General features: G+C 45.1%; 1 protein-coding gene across 1 annotated transcript in view; it reads left to right on the forward strand.

The window, feature by feature from the left end:
• The window catches only part of nmnat2 (nicotinamide nucleotide adenylyltransferase 2), a gene marked incomplete at both ends in the record, with an annotated part of 24,832 nt that extends 8,307 nt beyond the window's left edge, over positions 1 to 16,525 (forward strand). Inside the window, 7 exons of the mRNA XM_083659819.1 lie at positions 6,003 to 6,129; positions 6,746 to 6,826; positions 7,963 to 8,007; positions 9,174 to 9,250; positions 13,544 to 13,645; positions 14,771 to 14,838; positions 16,423 to 16,525. Coding sequence (XP_083515945.1) covers positions 6,003 to 6,129; positions 6,746 to 6,826; positions 7,963 to 8,007; positions 9,174 to 9,250; positions 13,544 to 13,645; positions 14,771 to 14,838; positions 16,423 to 16,525 — 603 coding nt within the window. The remainder of the gene's footprint in view (positions 1 to 6,002; positions 6,130 to 6,745; positions 6,827 to 7,962; positions 8,008 to 9,173; positions 9,251 to 13,543; positions 13,646 to 14,770; positions 14,839 to 16,422) is intronic.
• Between the last annotated feature and the right edge of the window lie 5,628 nt (positions 16,526 to 22,153).

Raw genomic sequence — 22,153 nt, forward strand, 5'->3', positions numbered from 1 at the left:
AAGCCGGAGGTAACACGGGGGCACGAACCTGCGACCCTCTTTTTGGTAGGCAGGGAATCTACCGCTGCACTACTCGGACGGACGCCTGTGTAAAACATGTCAGGTGTGTTTATATCAGCAAACTCTGGCTTGATGGATCTTGCCCGAGTTTCCCACTTGGAATTCCCACTTGAATGACCTCCAATGCATTTGTCCGTGTCGGAGGTGGTTTTCTTTACGAGTACGATGCTGCCCTTTTAGAAAGCCTTTCCAAAGAAGAGGTCCCAAGTGGTTCTGTTAGATGTAAACAGCACACTGCAGAAAACGCACATCTTAACAAGCCATTTGATCTCACATTGAGTCTTAAAATAAGACTATAAAACAGTGGTGCCCAATTTGGGGCCCGCGGGCCAAGTTTGGCCCGCGCTCTGTTTGTTTTCGCCCGCCACGGATTTGGGGGGGAAATGATTTTATTTTTTTATTTTTTTTATTTTTTTGCATGCCAGGCCAGGCCAGGCCTGAGTGTGAGAGCAATTCAATCAATAGACAATAACATTGGTGTGTTTAAAATGAGATATTCCACTAAATATGTCTAAAACAGATTCAAACATGCAAAAAAAGCAAAAACAAAATTGCCGCCGGTCCTAATTAAAAAATATATTTTTTTGGGGATGGGGGGCCCCCCTAAGAGCTTCGCTCTATATTGAAATGTTATTTTAGATTTAGAATGTTAATTTTCTATAAAACACAATACATTTTAATGTAATTCCACAACATTTATTTTTGGCCCTCGGCCCTCCACCCAGATTGAGTTTTGGCCCTTCATGGGAAAGAATTTGGGCACCCCTGCTATAAAAGAAGAAAATAAATGCCAATGGGGTGAGGCAATTCTACTTGTTTTTCTTAATACTAGGCTCGATTCCTAGTCGCTCGCCCACCCTGCAGCTCGCCGAGCTGGCCCTACAGCTTGCACACGCAGCTCGCTGAGCTGGCCCTACAGCTTGCACACGCAGCTCGCCGAGCTGGCCCTACAGCTTGCACATGCAGCTCGGCCGCTGTATGGCCTCGCCCGCTCTGCAGCTTGACCGCTGTGCGGGCTCACTTGCTCTTATGCCATCACTGATCACCACTGCGCGTTGTTGCTTCGCCTGCTCTATGGCATCACTGAGGACATCATCATGGATGACATCACTGATGACAATTAGGGCAATCACCTAATTAAAAAATCCGGCTCCGTCAGGTCACCTGCACAGCCCAGGGGCGGAAGCCATCACTGATTACATCACTGATGACATCATCACTGAACTATAGCCTCAGGGCAATCAGCCTTAGGGCAATTCATCTGTCTTAACACGTTCACTGCCAATGACGTGTTGATACGTCAAAAAAAATCCAACGGTTGACTGCCAATGACGTGTTAATACGTCAAAAAAAAAAAAAAAAAAATTTGACGGTGGGACGTTGATCTAACCCTTTTACATCTCTTATATAAATATTGAAGCCACCGAACGTGTACAACCCATTCCACCGACCCACTAAGTGGCGACAGTGCTCTCCATTCTAGAAAAAGCCGAGCCAAAACTGCAGGGGAACGCGCGATGAAACCATTCTTATACTGTAAAATGGATTGGCGAAAACGCTTTCGCTTTCGCGCTGATTGCTGGCGGTGGGGGATTGCTAATTTGCATAATAGATTATGGGTGCAACACACTTTGAGACACGCAGCATAAATAAGACCAGAATCGCTTGGGGTTTCTCAACCGAAACCCCAAGAAACGAGCGAGCCCATCCTCGCCCAGCGGCCGCCAGCAGACAGGAGCAGCAGCAGGAGCAGCAGCAGAAACGAGCTTGTGACACGCCCGCTGCAGCCAAGAAGAAGAAGAACACACACGGAGGGAGGAGTTTGAAGTAGAGGGGGGTTTCCTGCTGTTATGGAGGAAATTACTGTTCAAAACTATTGTTTAGATGTCTGACGTCTTACTGATGCCAAAAATGAATGGTTAAAGTGACTGTTCTATCGAATTTCACAAAAAGCTATTTATCTCAGCTTAAATTTTCAGACGCTGAAACCATGCTGTATTCAAGTGCTAATGCCTACATAACTACTAACTCTACAAACAGAGAAAGCATTCTATTAGTTCTTTTGAGATATTTTGTGTTCACAAAATCTTAGCAGAAAAGAATCCTCGGGTCTTGAAAGATGAGCCAGAATCCTCAAAAAAACCCTCTGGCAGAAGCTACCTACAGTAAAAAAAAAAATGGCTGGCAGTGAATGTGTTAAAGAGCCAGACAGACTGGCCGGCCTGTGGCCCGGCCCGACGCTTTCCATGTTTGCACACAACCAACCAAACGCTTTCCATGTTTGCACACAACCAACCAAACGCTTGAATTAAACAATCAGCACGTTGCTCTTTACACTTCCTGAAAGTGTCAGCTTGATCGCACATAAAACAGCATCGCTGTGGCCGGCCAAAATTCTTCAAACAAACAGACAGAGTCCACATCGATAGATAGATAGATAGATAGATAGATAGATAGATACATGTAGATAGATAGATACATGTAGATAGATAGATAGATAGATACATGTAGATAGATAGATAGATAGATAGATAGATAGATACATGTAGATAGATAGATACATGTAGATAGATAGATAGATAGATAGATAGATAGATACTGTAGGCCTATAGGAAAATACAAGGAGTTATATCAAATGCTTAGGGTTAGATTAGATTCAAAACAACTTGAGTTTCAACAATATGTGCAGCAGTCGTAAATCTGATACAGTATTTTGTAATTTTCTTTGTCTACCAATACCAATCAAGGCATGACAAATTATGGGAAATCAAAAATGTTGAATTGATCATGTGTAGCTACATCTCTTGACAGCTTCCGCGACAAATGTTGTATTTCCTCCTCTAACAGCAAAAGCTGTGTAGGGCTTTTCCTTCACTGTGGTGTTGAGTCATCATGATGAGTCACAGCACGCTGCACGAAATATCAACAAGTAATCTCATCTGAACAAGGGACTGGAACCCGTGGCTGCGTGGCATGCAGTGGACCAGATCATTAACCCGTGGCATGCAGTGGACCAGATCATTAACCTGTGGCATGCAGTGGACCAGATCATTAACCCGTGGCATGCAGTAGACCAGATCATTAACCCGTGGCATGCAATGGACCAGATCATTAACCCGTGGCATGCAGTGGACCAGATCATTAACCCGTGGCATGCAGTGGACCAGATCATTAACCCGTGGCATGCAGTGGACCAGATCATTAACCCGTGGCATGCAGTGGACCAGATCATTAACTCGTGGCATGCAGTGGACCAGATCATTAACCCATGGCATGCAGTGGACCAGCTCATTAACTCGTGGCATGCAGTGGACCAGATCATTAACCCGTGGCATGCAGTGGGCCAGATCATTAACCCGTGGCATGCAGTGGACCAGATCATTAACCCGTGGCATGCAGTGGGCCAGATCATTAACCCGTGGCATGCAGTGGACCAGATCATTTCATGCAGTGGACCAGATCATTAACCCGTGGCATGCAGTGGACCAGATCATTAACCCGTGGCATGCAGTGGACCAGATCATTAACCTGTGGCATGCAGTGGACCAGATCATTAACCCGTGGCATGCAGTGGACCAGATCATTAACTCGTGGCATGCAGTGGACCAGATCATTAACCCATGGCATGCAGTGGACCAGCTCATTAACTCGTGGCATGCAGTGGACCAGATCATTAACCCGTGGCATGCAGTGGGCCAGATCATTAACCCGTGGCATGCAGTGGACCAGATCATTAACCCGTGGCATGCAGTGGGCCAGATCATTAACCCGTGGCATGCAGTGGACCAGATCATTTCATGCAGTGGACCAGATCATTAACCCGTGGCATGCAGTGGACCAGATCATTAACCCGTGGCATGCAGTGGACCAGATCATTAACCCGTGGCATGCAGTGGACCAGATCATTAACCCGTGGCATGCAGTGGACCAGATCATTAACTCGTGGCATGCAGTGGACCAGATCATTAACCCGTGGCATGCAGTGGACCAGATCATTAACCTGTGGCATGCAGTGGGCCAGATCATTAACCTGTGGCATGCAGTGGACCAGATCATTAACCCGTGGCATGCAGTGGACCAGATCATTAACCCGTGGCATGCAGTGGACCAGATCATTAACTCGTGGCATGCAGTGGACCAGATCATTAACCCGTGGCATGCAGTGGACCAGATCATTAACTCGTAGCATGCAGTGGGCCAGATCATTAACCCGTGGGACAGATCATTAACCCGTGGCATGCAGTGGACCAGATCATTAACCCGTGGCATGCAGTGGACCAGATCATTAACCCGTGGGACAGATCATTAACCCGTGGCATGCAGTGGGCCAGATCATTAACCCGTGGGACAGATCATTAACCCGTGGCATGCAGTGGGCCAGATCATTAACCCGTGGCATGCAGTGGACCAGATCATTTCAGCTTTTTCCAAAGCACATCCACTTGAACCCAGTGGTTACAGTCACTTATCTTACTTCAGGATAGCGGCTTGTTTCAATCAAGTTTCTGAGTAAAGCTGCAATTTTCCTCATTTTTCTCATCACCATGGGCATTTTATTTATTTATTTAATTGATTTATTCATCTTTTAAGAAATATAAGATTTTAAGACTAAACTCTAGATTAAATTACTTGCATCACTGAAATTTGATACACAAAGGTGGTGTTTAAACATTTGAAATCAAAATTAAATGTAACCTAAGAAGAGGAAGATTGTTAAATTAAGGGCTTATTAAGAGTCCAGGAATGAGGTCAAATTTAAACAAGTAAAATTTGCATATACGTCACATTCATGATTATACTAATGAACATTAACAAATTAGCTAGAATTCTGTGGATTTGACTTCTCAACTGCAGTATTAAATTCCACCTGTAACTTGTTGAACAGGGATATTTTCTGCAGTGTGATGACGTCATCCTGAAGACCATTTGGGCTCATACATGCATGCGGTTACCATGGAGACTGTTATCTGCATGCTGTGTGTCATCAGCAGTGTTTGGCAGTTACTTAGTTACTGTAATTGTATTACTTTCGCTAGTAACTAGTAATGTAAGGGACAATTTCCAAACATTATATTATAAAAAGAATTATGCTATTATATTAGTTACTAATCTAAGTAATAAGTTACTGCATCACTTTCTCCAGAGTGGAGATAGATCTGGCTATGTGAGACGACTCCGTCGCCAGAACGTGATTCGTTTTTTATCCTAGGTAGACAACAGGCTGTCATTTTTTTGGGAAGGCGGGGTAGCGAAAATAATATAGTAAAGTAATGAGTAACATAACAAATTACTTTTGAAACCAATTAATAAGAAAAGTAATTGTATTACTTCTTAAAGTAATAAAATGAATCAGTAATAAGTAACTAATAAGTAATAAGTGACTAATAATACACTAATAAGTAACTAATTACACTTCCTGAGTAACTTGTCCAACACATGGATGTATTAAAAGAACTGGATAGGGGACGAGCCACGTCCACCCATGCATTCGGACGGAGGCTGCTCACTGGCGCATGAAGTCATCATGGGGGGTTTTTCTTCCTGACCATGCGGCCTCAGGCGAAGTGCACATGTGTGCCATGACGTATTCCATGACGTCTCCCACCCCTCCCACCCATGGATGTATTAAAAGAAGAAAATACACCTGTATACGCCTCATAGTGGCTTCTGAATAGAAAATTATTTGATAATTAAAAGAGTCGTTTTATACTTTGAGTGACACCCAGAAAAAATTCCCCTGGGTTTAACAGCTGCCGGGGTCCCCATGCAAGTGGATGGGAATTTTCCTTTCTGGGCTGCATGGCGTCACGTGACTTGCAATACAGAGCTTCGCCACCATGTTCAAATGGCTTCACAGCCCAGCGCTATTCCTGGGGGCTTTGGTCCAACACTGTCCAGTCAGCCAGTCAGTACCCAGCATGCATCTTGTTTCCTCTCCTCAGAGAGTCACCGGCTGCATCCTGTCCAACGTCAACACGCCCTCCACGACGCCTGTGATTGGTCAGCCGCAGAACCAAACCCTGCCCATCTACCAGAACCACAACAACATGAGCCACAAGCCCACGGCCAGTGAGTCACGCTGCTTTACCTGAGAGACCAAAAATAATATATATACTTTTTATTTAAGGGGGAAATGTTCTATTGTCTCTCCTGATTCTGAATATACCTGAAATAGACACACGAATCACCTGGTTTGAGCAAGTAAATCTATTTTCAAAAGCATTTTATGAAATGTCTATGGAAAAATGAATTAGGAATGAAATCCCTTGTTAGGTCCTGATATTGTTTTTTTTGTTATTTCAATACCTGTGGGTATCGATTCAGATAATGGTAATCAGCGCGTGTAACGAAAAATTTGGCGGCGCCGTTTTTGATCAGATGGAGTTTTCATATTCCATATCATCCTCAGAGTTCAGGTCAAGTCGCACGAACAAATCGTACAATAAAAGATACGTTGACGATTACTGAGGTCTTCTTCTGCACCAGTCTGTCCAGTCAAGGGGTGTGTGTGTGTGTGTGCGTGTGCGTGCGTGCGTGCGTGCGTGCTCGCGTGTGCGTGTGCGTGTGTGTGTGCGTGCGTGTGTGCGTGCGTGTATGTGCGCGTGTGTGTGTGTATGTGCGTGTGTGTGTGTGTGTGTGTGTGTGTGTGTGTGAATAATAAAGCTCCTTCTTCTTCACCTGCCAGTCAAGCTGTGGGGGAAGATGAGTGAGAGCCTGGGGAAGATCTGCTGCGTCCGCCCGCACATCGAGCGCTTCACCTTCGTGGGTAAGAAGAGACGCACAACATACAGCACTAGACACAGTACACAACTACACACAGTCAAACAAAACAACACTACACAACTACACACACTACACAACTACACACTACAGCAGAGTTCAGTCGAATCTAGGTATACATGTATATGTGCCAAAATCATTGGATCGGATATCGTGAGAAAAAAGTACAATCCAGACAAAAGACGGTATTGGATCGGTATCGGTATCGACAGATACTCAAGGTTGCTGCATCAGTAGCGGTATCACACGTGAAGAAGTGGTTTGGAGCCGTCCGTAGTGTCTCATCAGTGCCATCTACCACTGATGAGCTGAACTGAGTGTTCATGGTGAATCCACAGTCCAGTTCCTGATCTGTGAGTGTGAAAGTCTCCCAGCTGGAAGGAAACACAGCCGAATTCCATTAAAGGGACAGTTCACCCCAAATACAAAATACAGCGATCGAGCGCGCAAGATTTCTAGTACAATAAAATTGTACTCTTGTTTGCCTTCTGAAAACATTATTTCCACCCGAGTTGTTCTTACTTGGTGCTTGTCTAGAAACTGCATGATAGTGCTGTCATCGTTAGGTGAACGGAAAAAACTATTTATCCATCTAGATGGTTTTGGTGTGAGTTGCAGAGTTTTGGAGATATCGGTCATAGAGATGTCTGCCTTCTCTCCAATACAATGGAACTGGATGGCACTCGGCTTGTGGTGCTCAAAGTGCCAAAAAATACATTTGGAAAAACTCAACAGCAATGTCTCTTTCCAGAAAACATGACATGGTAGTAGCAGGCAGCAGTTAGTGGGTGTAGTTTTGTCAAAATAAAATAGTTCCTACATGAAACAAAGTCTGTGGATTATCTTGAGATGTCAGAGACATTGCTGTTGACACTGCTGTATTTATACAAGTCTACTGTACCATGTGTGTAAGTAGCCTCCTGTATGTACTGCTCTGTGTAAGTAGCCTCCTGTATGTACTGCTCTGTGTAAGTAGCCTCCTGTATGCACTGCTCGGTTTCTCCTTACATCTCTTTCTACACCAAACAAATCCCTGTGCATTTGTGCTCCTTGGTGATTAAATGCTGCTGATTGTGAAATGGATGAATTATTGCTGTGTTTTGTTTGGTCTCGTTGTGTCAGATGAAAACGCCAACCTGGGAACTGCCATGAGATACGAGGAAATCGGTGAGTTGGCTCTCCTTCCCACTGTGTCCATGGAGACTTCAAGGGATAGTTCACCCAAAAAATGTAATTCTGTAATTACATGTAATGTAAATCTCCTCCCCCCCATGCCTAAACACAGGTGGTCATCTCAAGACTAATCTCTTCTCCTCTGCCTTCTCTTAAGTCCCCCCCGCCTGTGTGTCTGTGTCATGTTTGTCCATTGTCTGTTGCACTATCATCGTCACTTTAGTGTTAGTGTATAGTTAGTCTCGACGCCAGACCCATGAGAGTTCTTACGCTGATACACTATGTTACTGCATGCTGCAGAGCTCTCTCTGGGTCTGATACACTACTGCATGCTGCAGAGCTCTCTCTGGGTCTGGGACACTTTCCCTCAGAGGGCTGGTTATGGGAGGGAACCGTTCACTTGGCCAGTCATATGCCAGTGATGGCTTCAGTCCTCTCCAATCAGTAACGACTTTACGATCAGACAACACGGGAGGCGCAGCCCATTTGCTCTCTCATCGGTGCTGTGACCTGTCACTCATTCAATTTCAACCCGCCTTCAAAACCAGCAGTAGCTGTTAACTGGCACAGACTCACTTATGTAGTATGCGGAGCGCAGCGATTCAACGTCATATTTGAGTCTGGGGAGAGACTAGTGTAAAGTGTCTTTGAGGCCTTGAATAGTGCTATATAAGTCACATGTATTGTTATTATTTTTTTTATATATATGGAGTAAGTCCACCTGTGTTTACACTGGCATGAGCGGAGGAGATGATGACACCATTTTCATTTTTGGGTGAACACTCCTTTAAACTCCTCAGTCAGTCCCTCCATCCCTCCATTGCTGCAATCAAAAAGGTTTGATTTTGCAGCAGCTCTTCTTCATCTCAATGCTATTTGTGATGTTTGTGATTTTTTTTATGGTACTGGAACTGGGAAAAAATGGCAAGTCACGGAAACTGTTCTGCCATTTTTGCCGAGAAATTGCGGGAATTTTGAAAAATTGCAAGTCCCCTGCAAAGATTGTGGAGATTAGTTTAATTTGCATTAATATAGCCATCGCAAGATCGCAATTTCCTAGAGTGACTACTCCGTCTGTGTCTCTGGTAAACGTGGTTTACTGAGCCTGCCTCCTGTGTGTGTGTGTGTGTGTGTGTGTGTGTGTGTGTGTGTGTGTCTAGAGTTACGTATTCTGCTCCTGTGTGGCAGTGACCTCCTGGACTCCTTCTGCATCCCTGGCCTGTGGAAGGACAGCGATGTAAGCACCTTGTGGCCCCGCCCACTCTGTGACTTTGGCTTGGCTCTCTATAGAGTACCACAAGGATGACATATTTGTGTAGGCCAACACAGAAGTTAGCATGGCGCTGGGTTCCCTTGTCTCAAAGTCAATGGGATTGTTGTTTGAGGAAAGGATATTTTCAGAAAACACTTCAAATGAAAGTGATAAAAGTGGCCCTCATTTGTGAAGATGATCTTGAGCAACATAAAGGCTGCAGTTTCATAAACCTTTGATAACCGCAGACCTTATTTCAGGCATCTAACCAAGATCCCCATACAAAAATGCCATTGGCTTCCTGACGAGGGAAGCAGGTGATGCCAACTCCCTGCTTTTAGGATTCATTCACCCATTATGTGTAGTGTTACTACACTGCTGTTTATTGTCTGACTGCTAACTGTTGAAAAGTGAAACTAACTGTAGACAGCACCACCTTTTGGTCAAAAGACACGGTCCATATACATTAGACCAGGGGTTCTCAATTTCTTTCACATCAAGGACGTTAAACTGACACAAATTAGATCCACGGACCCCCATTGATAAGATTTTGTCCCCCCAAAACAAAACAAATGATTCCCCCTTTTCGTGGGGAGCCCCTGGAACCCCTTCAAGGACTTCTGGGGGTCCCCTGACCTCACTTTAAGAACCACTGGTATAGATAGACCATAGGTGAAGATCAAACTGCTGTTGGCTATGATTGTACAAAGGCGAGTCAGTTTTCCCGCTGGACAGTGCAACACTAGCACATGATTGGCTGCTGGACTGCTGGACAGTGCAACACTAGAACATGATTGGCTGCTGGACTGCTGGACAGTGCAACACTAGAACATGATTGGCTGCTCAAAAGCTGCAGCCAACTTTCGACATGAGATCTATGTCGAAAGTTGGCTGCTGTGATTGCAGAAATGCTGTCAAAACTTTCTGCGCTCTTAGAAACATCAGTTTCACTTTCTGACTTGGGTGCAAACAGGTAGAAAAAAGGCCTTTGACCATCTTAATGTTCTGCATAATGTTGAAGATTTTCACTTACAGATGGAAAACCAATTATTAAATTTACAAGTGTATTTTATAATTTTTTATTGAAGTTAAAAATGGTTACAGCCTCAAAATCCACACAGTCCACATTTGTGTTGAGTCCGTGTGGCAGTCTGTGTGTTCAGTGCAGCAGAGCTGAAGGTGTGGTCTCAGATGTTGAGTGCAGCAGCTGAAGGTGTGGTCTCAGATGTTCAGTGCAGCAGAGCTGAAGGTGTGGTCTCAGATGTTGAGTGCAGCAAAGCTGAAGGTGTGGTCTCAGGTGTTCAGAGTGCAGCAGAGCTGAAGGTGTGGTCTCAGATGTTCAGTGCAGCAGAGCTGAAGGTGTGGTCTCAGATGTTGAGTGCAGAGCTGAAGGTGTGGTCTCAGATGTTGAGTGCAGCAGCTGAAGGTGTGGTCTCAGGTGTTCAGTGCAGCAGAGCTGAAGGTGTGGTCTCAGATGTTGAGTGCAGCAGAGCTGAAGGTGTGGTCTCAGATGTTCAGTGCAGCAGAGCTGAAGGTGTGGTCTCAGATGTTGAGTGCAGCAGAGCTGAAGGTGTGGTCTCAGATGTTCAGTGCAGCAGAGCTGAAGGTGTGGTCTCAGATGTTGAGTGCAGCAGAGCTGAAGGTGTAGTCTCAGATGTTGAGTGCAGCAGAGCTGAAGGTGTGGTCTCAGATGTTGAGTGCAGCAGAGCTGAAGGTGTAGTCTCAGATGTTGAGTGCAGCAGAGCTGAAGGTGTGGTCTCAGATGTTCAGTGCAGCAGAGCTGAAGGTGTGGTCTCAGGTGTTCAGTGCAGCAGAGCTGAAGGTGTGGTCTCAGATGTTGAGTGCAGCAGAGCTGAAGGTGTGGTCTCAGATGTTGAGTGCAGCAGAGCTGAAGGTGTGGTCTCAGATGTTCAGTGCAGCAGAGCTGAAGGTGTGGTCTCAGATGTTGAGTGCAGCAGAGCTGAAGGTGTGGTCTCAGATGTTCAGTGCAGCAGAGCTGAAGGTGTGGTCTCAGATGTTGAGTGCAGCAGAGCTGAAGGTGTGGTCTCAGATGTTCAGTGCAGCAGAGCTGAAGGTGTGGTCTCAGATGTTGAGTGCAGCAGAGCTGAAGGTGTAGTCTCAGATGTTGAGTGCAGCAGAGCTGAAGGTGTGGTCTCAGATGTTGAGTGCAGCAGAGCTGAAGGTGTAGTCTCAGATGTTGAGTGCAGCAGAGCTGAAGGTGTGGTCTCAGATGTTGAGTGCAGCAGAGCTGAAGGTGTGGTCTCAGGTGTTCAGTGCAGCAGAGCTGAAGGTGTGGTCTCAGATGTTGAGTGCAGCAGAGCTGAAGGTGTGGTCTCAGATGTTGAGTGCAGCAGAGCTGAAGGTGTAGTCTCAGATGTTGAGTGCAGCAGAGCTGAAGGTGTGGTCTCAGATGTTGAGTGCAGCAGAGCTGAAGGTGTGGTCTCAGGTGTTCAGTGCAGCAGAGCTGAAGGTGTGGTCTCAGATGTTCAGTGCAGCAGAGCTGAAGGTGTGGTCTCAGATGTTGAGTGCAGCAGAGCTGAAGGTGTGGTCTCAGATGTTGAGTGCAGCAGCTGAAGGTGTGGTCTCAGATGTTGAGTGCAGCAAAGCTGAAGGTGTGGTCTCAGGTGTTCAGAGTGCAGCAGAGCTGAAGGTGTGGTCTCAGATGTTGAGTGCAGAGCTGAAGGTGTGGTCTCAGGTGTTCAGAGTGCAGCAGAGCTGAAGGTGTGGTCTCAGATGTTGAGTGCAGCAGCTGAAGGTGTGGTCTCAGATGTTGAGTGCAGCAGCTGAAGGTGTGGTCTCAGATGTTCAGAGTGCAGCAGAGCTGAAGGTGTGGTCTCAGATGTTGAGTGCAGCAGCTGAAGGTGTGGTCTCAGATGTTGAGTGCAGCAGCTGAAGGTGTGGTCTCAGATGTTCAGAGTGCAGCAGCTGAAGGTGTGGTCTCAGGTGTTCAGTGCAGCAGAGCTGAAGGTGTGGTCTCAGATGTTGAGTGCAGCAGCTGGTGTGGTCTCAGATGTTGAGTGCAGCAGCTGAAGGTGTGTTCTCAGATGTTGAGTGCAGCAGCTGAAGGTGTGTTCTCAGATGTTGAGTGCAGCAGCTGAAGGTGTGATCTCAGATGTTGAGTGCAGAGCTGAAGGTGTGGTCTCAGATGTTGAGTGCAGCAGCTGAAGGTGTGGTCTCAGATGTTGAGTGCAGCAGCTGAAGGTGTGGTCTCAGATGTTGAGTGCAGCAGAGCTGAAGGTGTGGTCTCAGATGTTGAGTGCAGCAGCTGAAGGTGTGGTCTCAGATGTTGAGTGCAGCAGAGCTGAAGGTGTGGTCTCAGGTGTTCAGAGTGCAGCAGAGCTGAAGGTGTGGTCTCAGATGTTGAGTGCAGCAGAGCTGAAGGTGTGGTCTCAGATGTTGAGTGCAGCAGAGCTGAAGGTGTAGTCTCAGATGTTGAGTGCAGCAGAGCTGAAGGTGTGGTCTCAGATGTTGAGTGCAGCAGAGCTGAAGGTGTGGTCTCAGGTGTTCAGTGCAGCAGAGCTGAAGGTGTGGTCTCAGATGTTGAGTGCAGCAGAGCTGAAGGTGTGGTCTCAGATGTTGAGTGCAGCAGCTGGTGTGGTCTCAGATGTTGAGTGCAGCAGCTGAAGGAGTGGTCTCAGATGTTGAGTGCAGCAGCTGAAGGAGTGGTCTCAGATGTTGAGTGCAGAGCTGAAGGTGTGTTCTCAGATGTTGAGTGCAGCAGCTGAAGGTGTGGTCTCAGATGTTGAGTGCAGCAGCTGAAGGTGTGTTCTCAGATGTTGAGTGCAGCAGCTGAAGGTGTGGTCTCAGATGTTGAGTGCAGCAGCTGAAGGTGTGGTCTCAGATGTTGAGTGCAGCAGCTGAAGGTGTGGTCTCAGATGTTGAGTGCAGCAGAGCTGAAGGTGTGGTCTCAGGTGTTCAGAGTGCAGCAGAGCTGAAGGTGTGGTCTCAGATGTTGAGTGCAGCAGCTGAAGGTGTGGTCTCAGATGTTCAGTGCAGCAGAGCTGAAGGTGTGGTCTCAGATGTTCAGTGCAGCAGCTGAAGGTGTGGTCTCAGATGTTCAGTGCAGCAGAGCTGAAGGTGTGGTCTCAGATGTTGAGTGCAGCAGCTGAAGGTGTGGTCTCAGGTGTTCAGTGCAGCAGAGCTGAAGGTGTGGTCTCAGATGTTGAGTGCAGCAGAGCTGAAGGTGTGTTCTCAGATGTTCAGTGCAGCAGAGCTGAAGGTGTGGTCTCAGGTGTTCAGTGCAGCAGAGCTGAAGGTGTAGTGTGTGTGCGGTTGCAGATGGAGGTGATCGTGGGGGACTTTGGGATGGTGGTGGTTCCTCGTGACGGAGCCGACACAGAGAGGATCATGAACCACTCCTCCGTCCTGCGCAAGTACAAGGTCAGTTTTTGGATATGTGCAAAATAAATCAGCATTGCTTTTTGGTTAAGTTCTCCTTTAAAAGTGATCATCTCTAAGATTTCAGTTTTGTTCTCTTGTGTGACACCTATGGCGATGAGTGGTAATTGCAGGTGAGATCCAAACAGTGTTGCATTATGTGGCATTAGTCAGTTTGTTCGGCCATACATAGTAACCACCCGTAATGCTAGCAGAGACTGGAAAAAAGTGATAGCTCGTTATCCTACTTCACACAAGAGTTGTCGGGAAACAATGTTATGCCAATAGATGACTATTGACATACAAATAACACTGTCTGTCAATTATGTAACATAAAATGATTAGATGACTTAGCCCAATTTACGAACATGCCATTGTGACTTAGGCAAAAATGTTTTACTTAGGCCTGACTTACAGTTGCATTTTATGTCAAGTATGTGACTTAGGGCTGTATTATTTTTGCCTCAGTCACATTGTCTTGACTTAGACAAAAATAAAACGGTCTATGTCACATAGGCCATTGCACTACCAGGTAGGAACAGCATGATCTTTTCAATTAAGGACATTTTACCAGAGGTGGCCAGCATCATGAAGAGATGATTTAGGCAAAAATATAATTTTCCTCAAAAAGTGACTTAGTCCATTATTTTAAGAGGGTGACGATTTTGAAATTGTGAGCATCAATGAGAAAATAACTCTAAATGTAGAGACTAAAGTCCTATACTTTAGCCGCTACTGGCTGCTAATAGGCCTCAGATTGTTTAGACGTGTACATTTATTTTCTCACCAACAGTGATCCATATCACTTCAGTATCCATCACTTCCAATAAGTTGTAATACAAAGATAAAACAAAATACACCCATTCCATGTGATGGAGCCATGTTGGTCTGAGCACAGTCAAAAAGTGTTGCCTCCCTCGATTAGCAACACCTGTGCCCTGATTGGCATCAACTTAAATGACCTATGGCCAACTTAGGCCTTTAGCATAACGCCCCCTAGAGGCATGAAAGAATATGACTCATAAACACAAATCAAATAGAAGGCTTTTACAATAACTATGAGTTCCTTCATTCCTGAAGCTGATGTGATCATGTGATCTCTGTATGCTGCTCTCTTGTTGTTTTCAGGACAACATCACTGTAGTGAAGGACGATATGAACCACCCCATGTCCATCGTCAGCTCCACCAAGAGCAGGTGGGTTTACGCTGACCTTTGACCCTTGACCTCCTGGGTAGTGTAGTAAAAGTACTCTCCTACCACCGCAGAAACCCGGGTTCAATTCCCAGCAGCGGTACTTCCGGCTTGGTCAGACGTTCCTACAGACACAATTGGCCGTGTCTGTAGGTATAAGCCGGTGGGTTGTGAGTCCTCGTCACTGCTCTAGTGCTCTAGTGCCTCCTCTGGCACCTGTTTGGGGAGGAGGGGAACCGGGGGCATAGCGTGATCCTCCCATGCCCTGAAACTCCTCACTGTCAGGTGAAAAGGAGCGGCTGGAGACTGCACATGTATCGGAGGAAGCATGTGCTACAACTCTCCCCAGATTGGCAGAGGGGGTGGAGCAATGACCGGGACAGCAGGGGGAATTGACAATCGGAGGGGGGCGGGGCAGTGTAAAAAAAAAAAAGGGAGGAAAAAAATACAAATTGATTAAAAAAAGCAACATTTAAAAAAAGCAACGTTACGGTAAGTTAAGTAATGTAACCCAAGCCTCCTGGGTAGTCTGTTACAGTAACATTAGCTCAAATGCTAATCGTTTCATGCATGTGAATGGAGAATGCTAACACCGTTAGATTGCACCATAGAAGCCACTTTCAGACATGAACTCTGGACTATGTCCATTGAATCAGGTCTGGACATTCCCTGGAGTGACCCTTTCAGAAAAGAGCCATTGTTGTTTTCACACATGAGGAAATCTGCCGTGTGGAGTAGAGAGTGTGTGTGTGTGTGTGTGTGTGGGGGGGGGGGGGCTATAGTGTGCAGGAATCACAGTGTTTATGCCAGACAGACTTTTAATGACATTTTTCAATGTAGAGATACATCTATCAGAGATATGATATATATACCATATATATATATATATATACACATACATACATACATACATACATCAGAGATATATTTCAAAAGCAATTCTCCACTCCATGAAAAAGCCTTCAAAGCATTATTCTGGTGATAAGGTTAGATGTGGGCACCTGTCAGCTACCAAATAGTGATCATGGTAACATTAAACGGTGGAAAAGACCATTTTAGTGGCATTCAAGTCATATCTGACCAGTTCCATCTCAAATATACCCTAATGCAACACTATCATCTCCTTGTTGCATTTTCACTATTCAAACAGGCAGACAGAAGGAAAAGAAACCATTCAACTTGTACTTGTTTACTCACCAACTGGCATTTTCTCTTCCAAATAATCCAGCCACCGTTTGCACAGTGTGGAAAAGGCAGGGTAAACACAGGTGCAACAAGCCAAACACTAAGGAGGGTTTCCAACTTCCATGATTGGAATTTGGAAACCCTCATTAGTGTTTTGCTTGTTGCACCTGTGTTTATTCTGCCTTTTCCACACAAAATGGCCCCCGTGAAAAGGGTCTATTGGTGTTCAGCCCATCCGAGTAACGTTCTCTCTTCAGGAGTTCACTGCATGTCTGAAAAGGACTAGATTTAGATGGGTTTGTTAGATTTAGATGGGTTTGTTATTCAAGCTTTCTAGAGAAGTAGGGCCAATGTGATAGATTTGTCAGTAACATTGTGTTGAAATGTGACACACACCTCCAGACTGGCCCTGCAGCACGGGGACGGCCATGTTGTGGACTACCTGAGCCAGCCAGTCATCGACTACATCCTGCAGAGTCAGCTCTACATCAACGCATCGGGATAGAACCCACAACCTGCCGGCATGGAGCCAGGGGGGACATACCACCACCATCATATACCCCCCTCCCCCTCCCCCTCCCTCTCCCTCTCCACCCCTCCACCCCTCCCCTCTCTGGCCAGTCCTCTGTGAGATATTCAGCTCTCACTTTCCCATCCCAAGGAGGGCTTCAATGCCCCTCCTTCTCCCTGTGTCATGTGACTTGCATCAGACCTGGTGAAGTGTGGGTGGAGGCTGGAGGATCAGAGTGCGTATAGAGTACCACAGGAATGAGTCCGGAAGACCTCGATGCTAGCACTAGGTGTCAATTGGATTTTTGTATTGGAATTTTGGTTAATGCATGAGATAAGGTCTGTGGTTATTAATAACAAAAGTTTATGAAATAGCAAAGTTTGTTTCAGCCAAATCTTCTGAAATGAGGACCACTTTTATTTTTTACTTTTCTTTTACGTTTTCTGAAAATCTTGTAAAAAACTTCATTACGCTTCAGTCCTAAAAGTGGTCCTGATTTGTGAAGATTATCTTGCTGAACACAAAATTGCTTAGACCTTATTTCATGCATTTAACCGAAATTCCCATACAAAAATCCCATTGTCTTTTCCACCTCCAAACTAGGAAGTACAGGGACTTCTGGGTATCAATCCATCTTCAACCGCTTATCTGGGATCAGATCGTGGAGGTAGCAGTTCCAGCAGGGGACCCCAAACTTCCCTTTCTCCTCCGGCCACATTAGCCAGCTCTGACTGGGGGATCCCGAGGCGTTCCCAGTTCAGCGTGGAGATATCATCTCTCCACCTAGCCCCTCGGTCTGCCCCGTGGTCTCCTCCCAGCTGGACGTGCCTGGAACACCTCCCTAGAGGTGCCCAGGTGGCATTCTTACCAGATGCCCGAACCACCTCAACTAGCTCCTTTCTACGCGAAGGAGCAGCAGCTCTACTCCAAGTCCCTCACGGATGACTGAGCTTCTCACCTTGTTCCTAAGGGAGATGCCAGCCACCCTCCTGAGAAAACACATTTTGGCCGCTTGTATCCGCGACCCCATCATTCATGACCATAGGTGAGGGTACGAACAAAGATTGACTGGTAGATCGAGAGCTTCTGGGTAACTTCTGTGTAAGCCTACAAAAATAGGTCATCCCTGCGGTACTCTATTCATGTCAACTTTTCCTGTTAATTTCTCTTGTTAGCTCTTCTTAGACTGCATGCTAGGGTTAGGGTTAGGCTAGGGTTAGGGTCTAATGCTTAGACAGTTTGGTTTAGGGTTAGGGTTAGGCTAGGGTTAGGGTCTAATGCTTAGGGTTAGGGTTAGGCTAGGGTTAGGGTCTAATGCTTAGGGTTAGGGTTAGGGTTAGGCTAGGGTTAGGGTCTAATGCTTAGACAGTTTGGTTTTGGCATGACTGTGACTATGATCTGTTGTGAAAGTGTGTGCAAAAATACACATAAATATAGATAATATACAGTGGGGACGACCACTCTCTTTCCATTTTCTATTCACCCTCTGGATGTACAGATCTCATTCTCCATGCTAAACCTATCAGAGCCTCATCGTTTTGCCTCCAGTCAAATGTATAGGCCTATCTGTTTAATGTATAGGCCTACCTGTTTAAATGTATAGGCCTATCTGTTTAATGTATAGGCCTACCTGTTTAAATGTATAGGCCTATCTGTTTAATGTATAGGCCTACCTGTTTAATGTATAGGCCTACCTGTTTAAATGTATAGGCCTACCTGTTTAATGTATAGGCCTGTCTGTTTAATGTATAGGCCTACCTGTTTAAATGTATAGGCCTACCTGTTTAAATGTATAGGCCTATCTGTTTAAATGTATAGGCCTACCTGTTTAAATGTATAGGCCTACCTGTTTAAATGTATAGGCCTATCTGTTTAATGTATAGGCCTACCTGTTTAAATGTATAGGCCTACCTGTTTAAATGTATAGGCCTACCTGTTTAAATGTATAGGCCTACCTGTTTAAATGTATAGGCCTATCTGTTTAATGTATAGGCCTACCTGTTTAAATGTATAGGCCTACCTGTTTAAATGTATAGGCCTACCTGTTTAAATGTATAGGCCTATCTGTTTAATGTATAGGCCTAATGTATAGGCCTACCTGTTTAAATGTATAGGCCTATCTGTTTAATGTATAGGCCTATCTGTTTAAATGTATAGGCCTACCTGTTTAAATGTATAGGCCTATCTGTTTAAATGTATAGGCCTACCTGTTTAAATGTATAGGCCTATCTGTTTAATGTATAGGCCTATCTGTTTAATGTATAGGCCTACCTGTTTAAATGTATAGGTCTACCTGTTTAAATGTATAGGCCTATCTGTTTAATGTATAGGCCTAATGTATAGGCCTACCTGTTTAAATGTATAGGCCTATCTGTTTAATGTATAGGCCTACCTGTTTAAATGTATAGGCCTACCTGTTTAAATGTATAGGCCTATCTGTTTAATGTATAGGCCTACCTGTTTAAATGTATAGGCCTACCTGTTTAATGTATAGGCCTATCTGTTTAATGTATAGGCCTACCTGTTTAAATGTATAGGCCTACCTGTTTAAATGTATAGGCCTATCTGTTTAATGTATATGCCTATCTGTTTAATGTATAGGCCTACCTGTTTAAATGTATAGGCCTACCTGTTTAAATGTATAGACCTATCTGTTTAATGTATAGGCCTATCTGTTTAAATGTATATGCCTATCTGTTTAATGTATAGGCCTACCTGTTTAAATGTATAGGCCTACCTGTTTAAATGTATAGGCCTATCTGTTTAATGTATAGGCCTACCTGTTTAATGTATAGGCCTACCTGTTTAAATGTATAGGCCTATCTGTTTAATGTATAGGCCTACCTGTTTAATGTATAGGCCTACCTGTTTAAATGTATAGGCCTATCTGTTTAAATGTATAGGCCTACCTGTTTAAATGTATAGGCCTATCTGTTTGCATAGAGGACACTGATTTTGTATATTGATTCGTGTGTGTGTGTGTGTGTGTGTGTGTGTGTGTGTGTGTGTGTGTGTGTGTGTGTGTGTGTGTGTGACCCCTGTAAGTCACAAGGAAAAGGTCTCGTTTCTTCTTCTGTGCTACTCTGCCTTTGTAGCTTGGAGTTATTTTGAATGTAAACTGTGCTGCACTCTTAAAAAAAGACATTTTCAACACCACTTTCAAGTCAATATGTTAAAGGGTTAATATGTTGTTTAATTTTGTCTCCATTGGTGTGATCTGGGGTCTCAATTATCAAACTGCGTAGGATTCCTACTAATAATTAATTTAAAGAATGACTAACCTGTCCAGTGACTGCGTGCACACCTCCATGCAATTTCCCTGTTCAATTTGTAATCAGGCTCATTTATATGGGTCATGTGGTAATTGGCATTGACATTGGGGCGGAGCCACATGCGGAATGTCCCAGTTAGACTGTGATTGATAACAGGGTCATTGCCTACAGCAGGTGTGGGTAATTGTCTCCCAAAATGTGCTTAAACAAGGGTCAGAATTGACTTAAATTATTAAGTTATTAAGTTGTCTTGTTTACTTTATAACTGTTGTCTGTTTTCTCTCTTTCTTTTTACTTCACTACTTTTTGTGTGGAATACCTTTGCAAGACGGCACTAGATTGTGAAACAGATCACTGGACAAGTTACTCCGTTTTAGTCGGCACATATTGATAAGTGAGACCCGGGGTTTCAGGTCTGATTTGTGGGGCCATAAAACTGACTCATCAAATAATAAAAGTGATGAAAATCCATGGTGGTTTCTTGCATGTCTCGGGACACATACAGTGGTCATTCCAGGAACTGCATCATAAAGCTGATTCTGTAGTAACATCAGTTGATAGCAACAGAAGGCTGTGGCTATAGACGGTTTTCACTAGCTGACATAGCCTACTTCTATTTCTATTTTTGCTATGTAAACGTTTAAATGTAAAGATAGGCCTATGCGTGCAATAACGTACTGATAGTCAGCTTACTCTGTAACATGTAGCTTTTATTAGCCTCTCAGGCTAGCTCCGGGATGCGATCTTTTTTCCCCCCATGATGGCGAAGGCATGACCCGCCCCTCTCTGCCTCTAATTGGCTGACTGCACTCGGCTGCTCTCGCCTGCTTCCCAGGCGAGCCAGAAGTAATCTCAAACTAGCCTAATTATAGACGGTTTTCACGGAATGGTCAGTCCTGCACTTGAATGTTTTTTTTTCTTTTATGTCCATAGCAAACACTGCAACAGGAAGTGAGCGGGGGTTCAATTTAGAATGTTTTTGTTGTCAAGTTAAAACCGTCTATAACGTAGCTGGAGTAACTCATAAAACATATTTTCTGAACTTACTTCAGTCCCCAACCAACGTTAATTCCTCCTCGCGCACAAAACATTTGTTTTCATTCCTCAAAACTGCCACAGCTGTCAATCATCCATTTTTATCCCTTTTTATATGTCAAATAACTACTTAAAAACAAACTGATCAGAAAAATGACCACTTGCACAGGCATTAGCATGATAATGACTATCTAAAATGATACAAACCACCTTTGGAAAAAAATTATCTGACGTATACTGTGATTATTTCGGTGTGATTTTCCCATCCACTAACATGGGGAGGCGGGTCTTGTGACCTAATACTGGATTCAGCCGCCAGAGCGGCGATCTAACATGCAGCGGCTTCACTGAACGGGACCAATGCCCAGTTCATCTTATAATAAGTCCATGCTCAGGACTGACAGTCCTCTTCAGTCCCTCTGTTCCTCGGGAAGTGGATAGAAGGGCGGAGGGGATCAGTGAGGCAGGCTGTTACACTCAGCATCATCACCTTACTCACCAGCGTGTGGTTCTTCTCCCCTTCTCTGGTTCACAGGTCGCCTTATATACACCGTCCCAAACGGCGCAGGACAACGTGATTGGCTGGCTCAGATTTGAACAGATCTGAGCCAGCCAATCGCGTTATCCTGTGATGACGTAATGTCCTGTGACCCATGACCGGATGGACCATATATGGACTTCCTCCCCCCGACTTCCCCCCCCCCCCAGACTGGCTCCGTCAGATCCCTTTGCAATACCACCCCCCTGCAATCCATAAAGGTACATGGACGTTACTCTGCAGAAACTACAGTAACAAAATCACGAATTGCTCTGTTTTTGGAGCTCTGTATGTCTGTGTTTGTCTAGTTAACGCGTTAACGTTAGCTAACGGCTAACATTCGCTAGTTAGCCAACCAACCAGCAGCTAACATTAGCTAGCTAGCTAGCTTACCGGAAGCGATATTTTTTCGGATGATGCCGAAGGCATAACCGCCCCTGGCCCTCTCTGCCTCTGTGGCAGCGTTATAAACCATAGATATGACTATATTAAAAACATAAACACACTGGCGTCTTTCATGCAGGCTAGCAAGCGTAACTGCTGTATGTCTGAGTCTGACCCACTGAGTTTGACGGTCTGACCAGACTGTAACAGAGATGTAATGCAGGATAGCCAAGCGAATGTGTTTGGATGGAAGTTTGACGCTAGGCCAATCAGAGGTAGCCTGGGTAAACCCATCCCCCACGTGACCTGCTCTCAGACCTGTTCTCAGTCTGGGAACTGAGAGAGCAGGTCACGTGGTGGCTGGGTTTACCTAGGCTAAATCAGAGGCAGAGA

Source organism: Poromitra crassiceps, assembly GCF_964638095.1.
Source record: "Poromitra crassiceps genome assembly, chromosome: 23".
Taxonomy (NCBI): Eukaryota; Metazoa; Chordata; class Actinopteri; order Beryciformes; family Melamphaidae; genus Poromitra; species Poromitra crassiceps.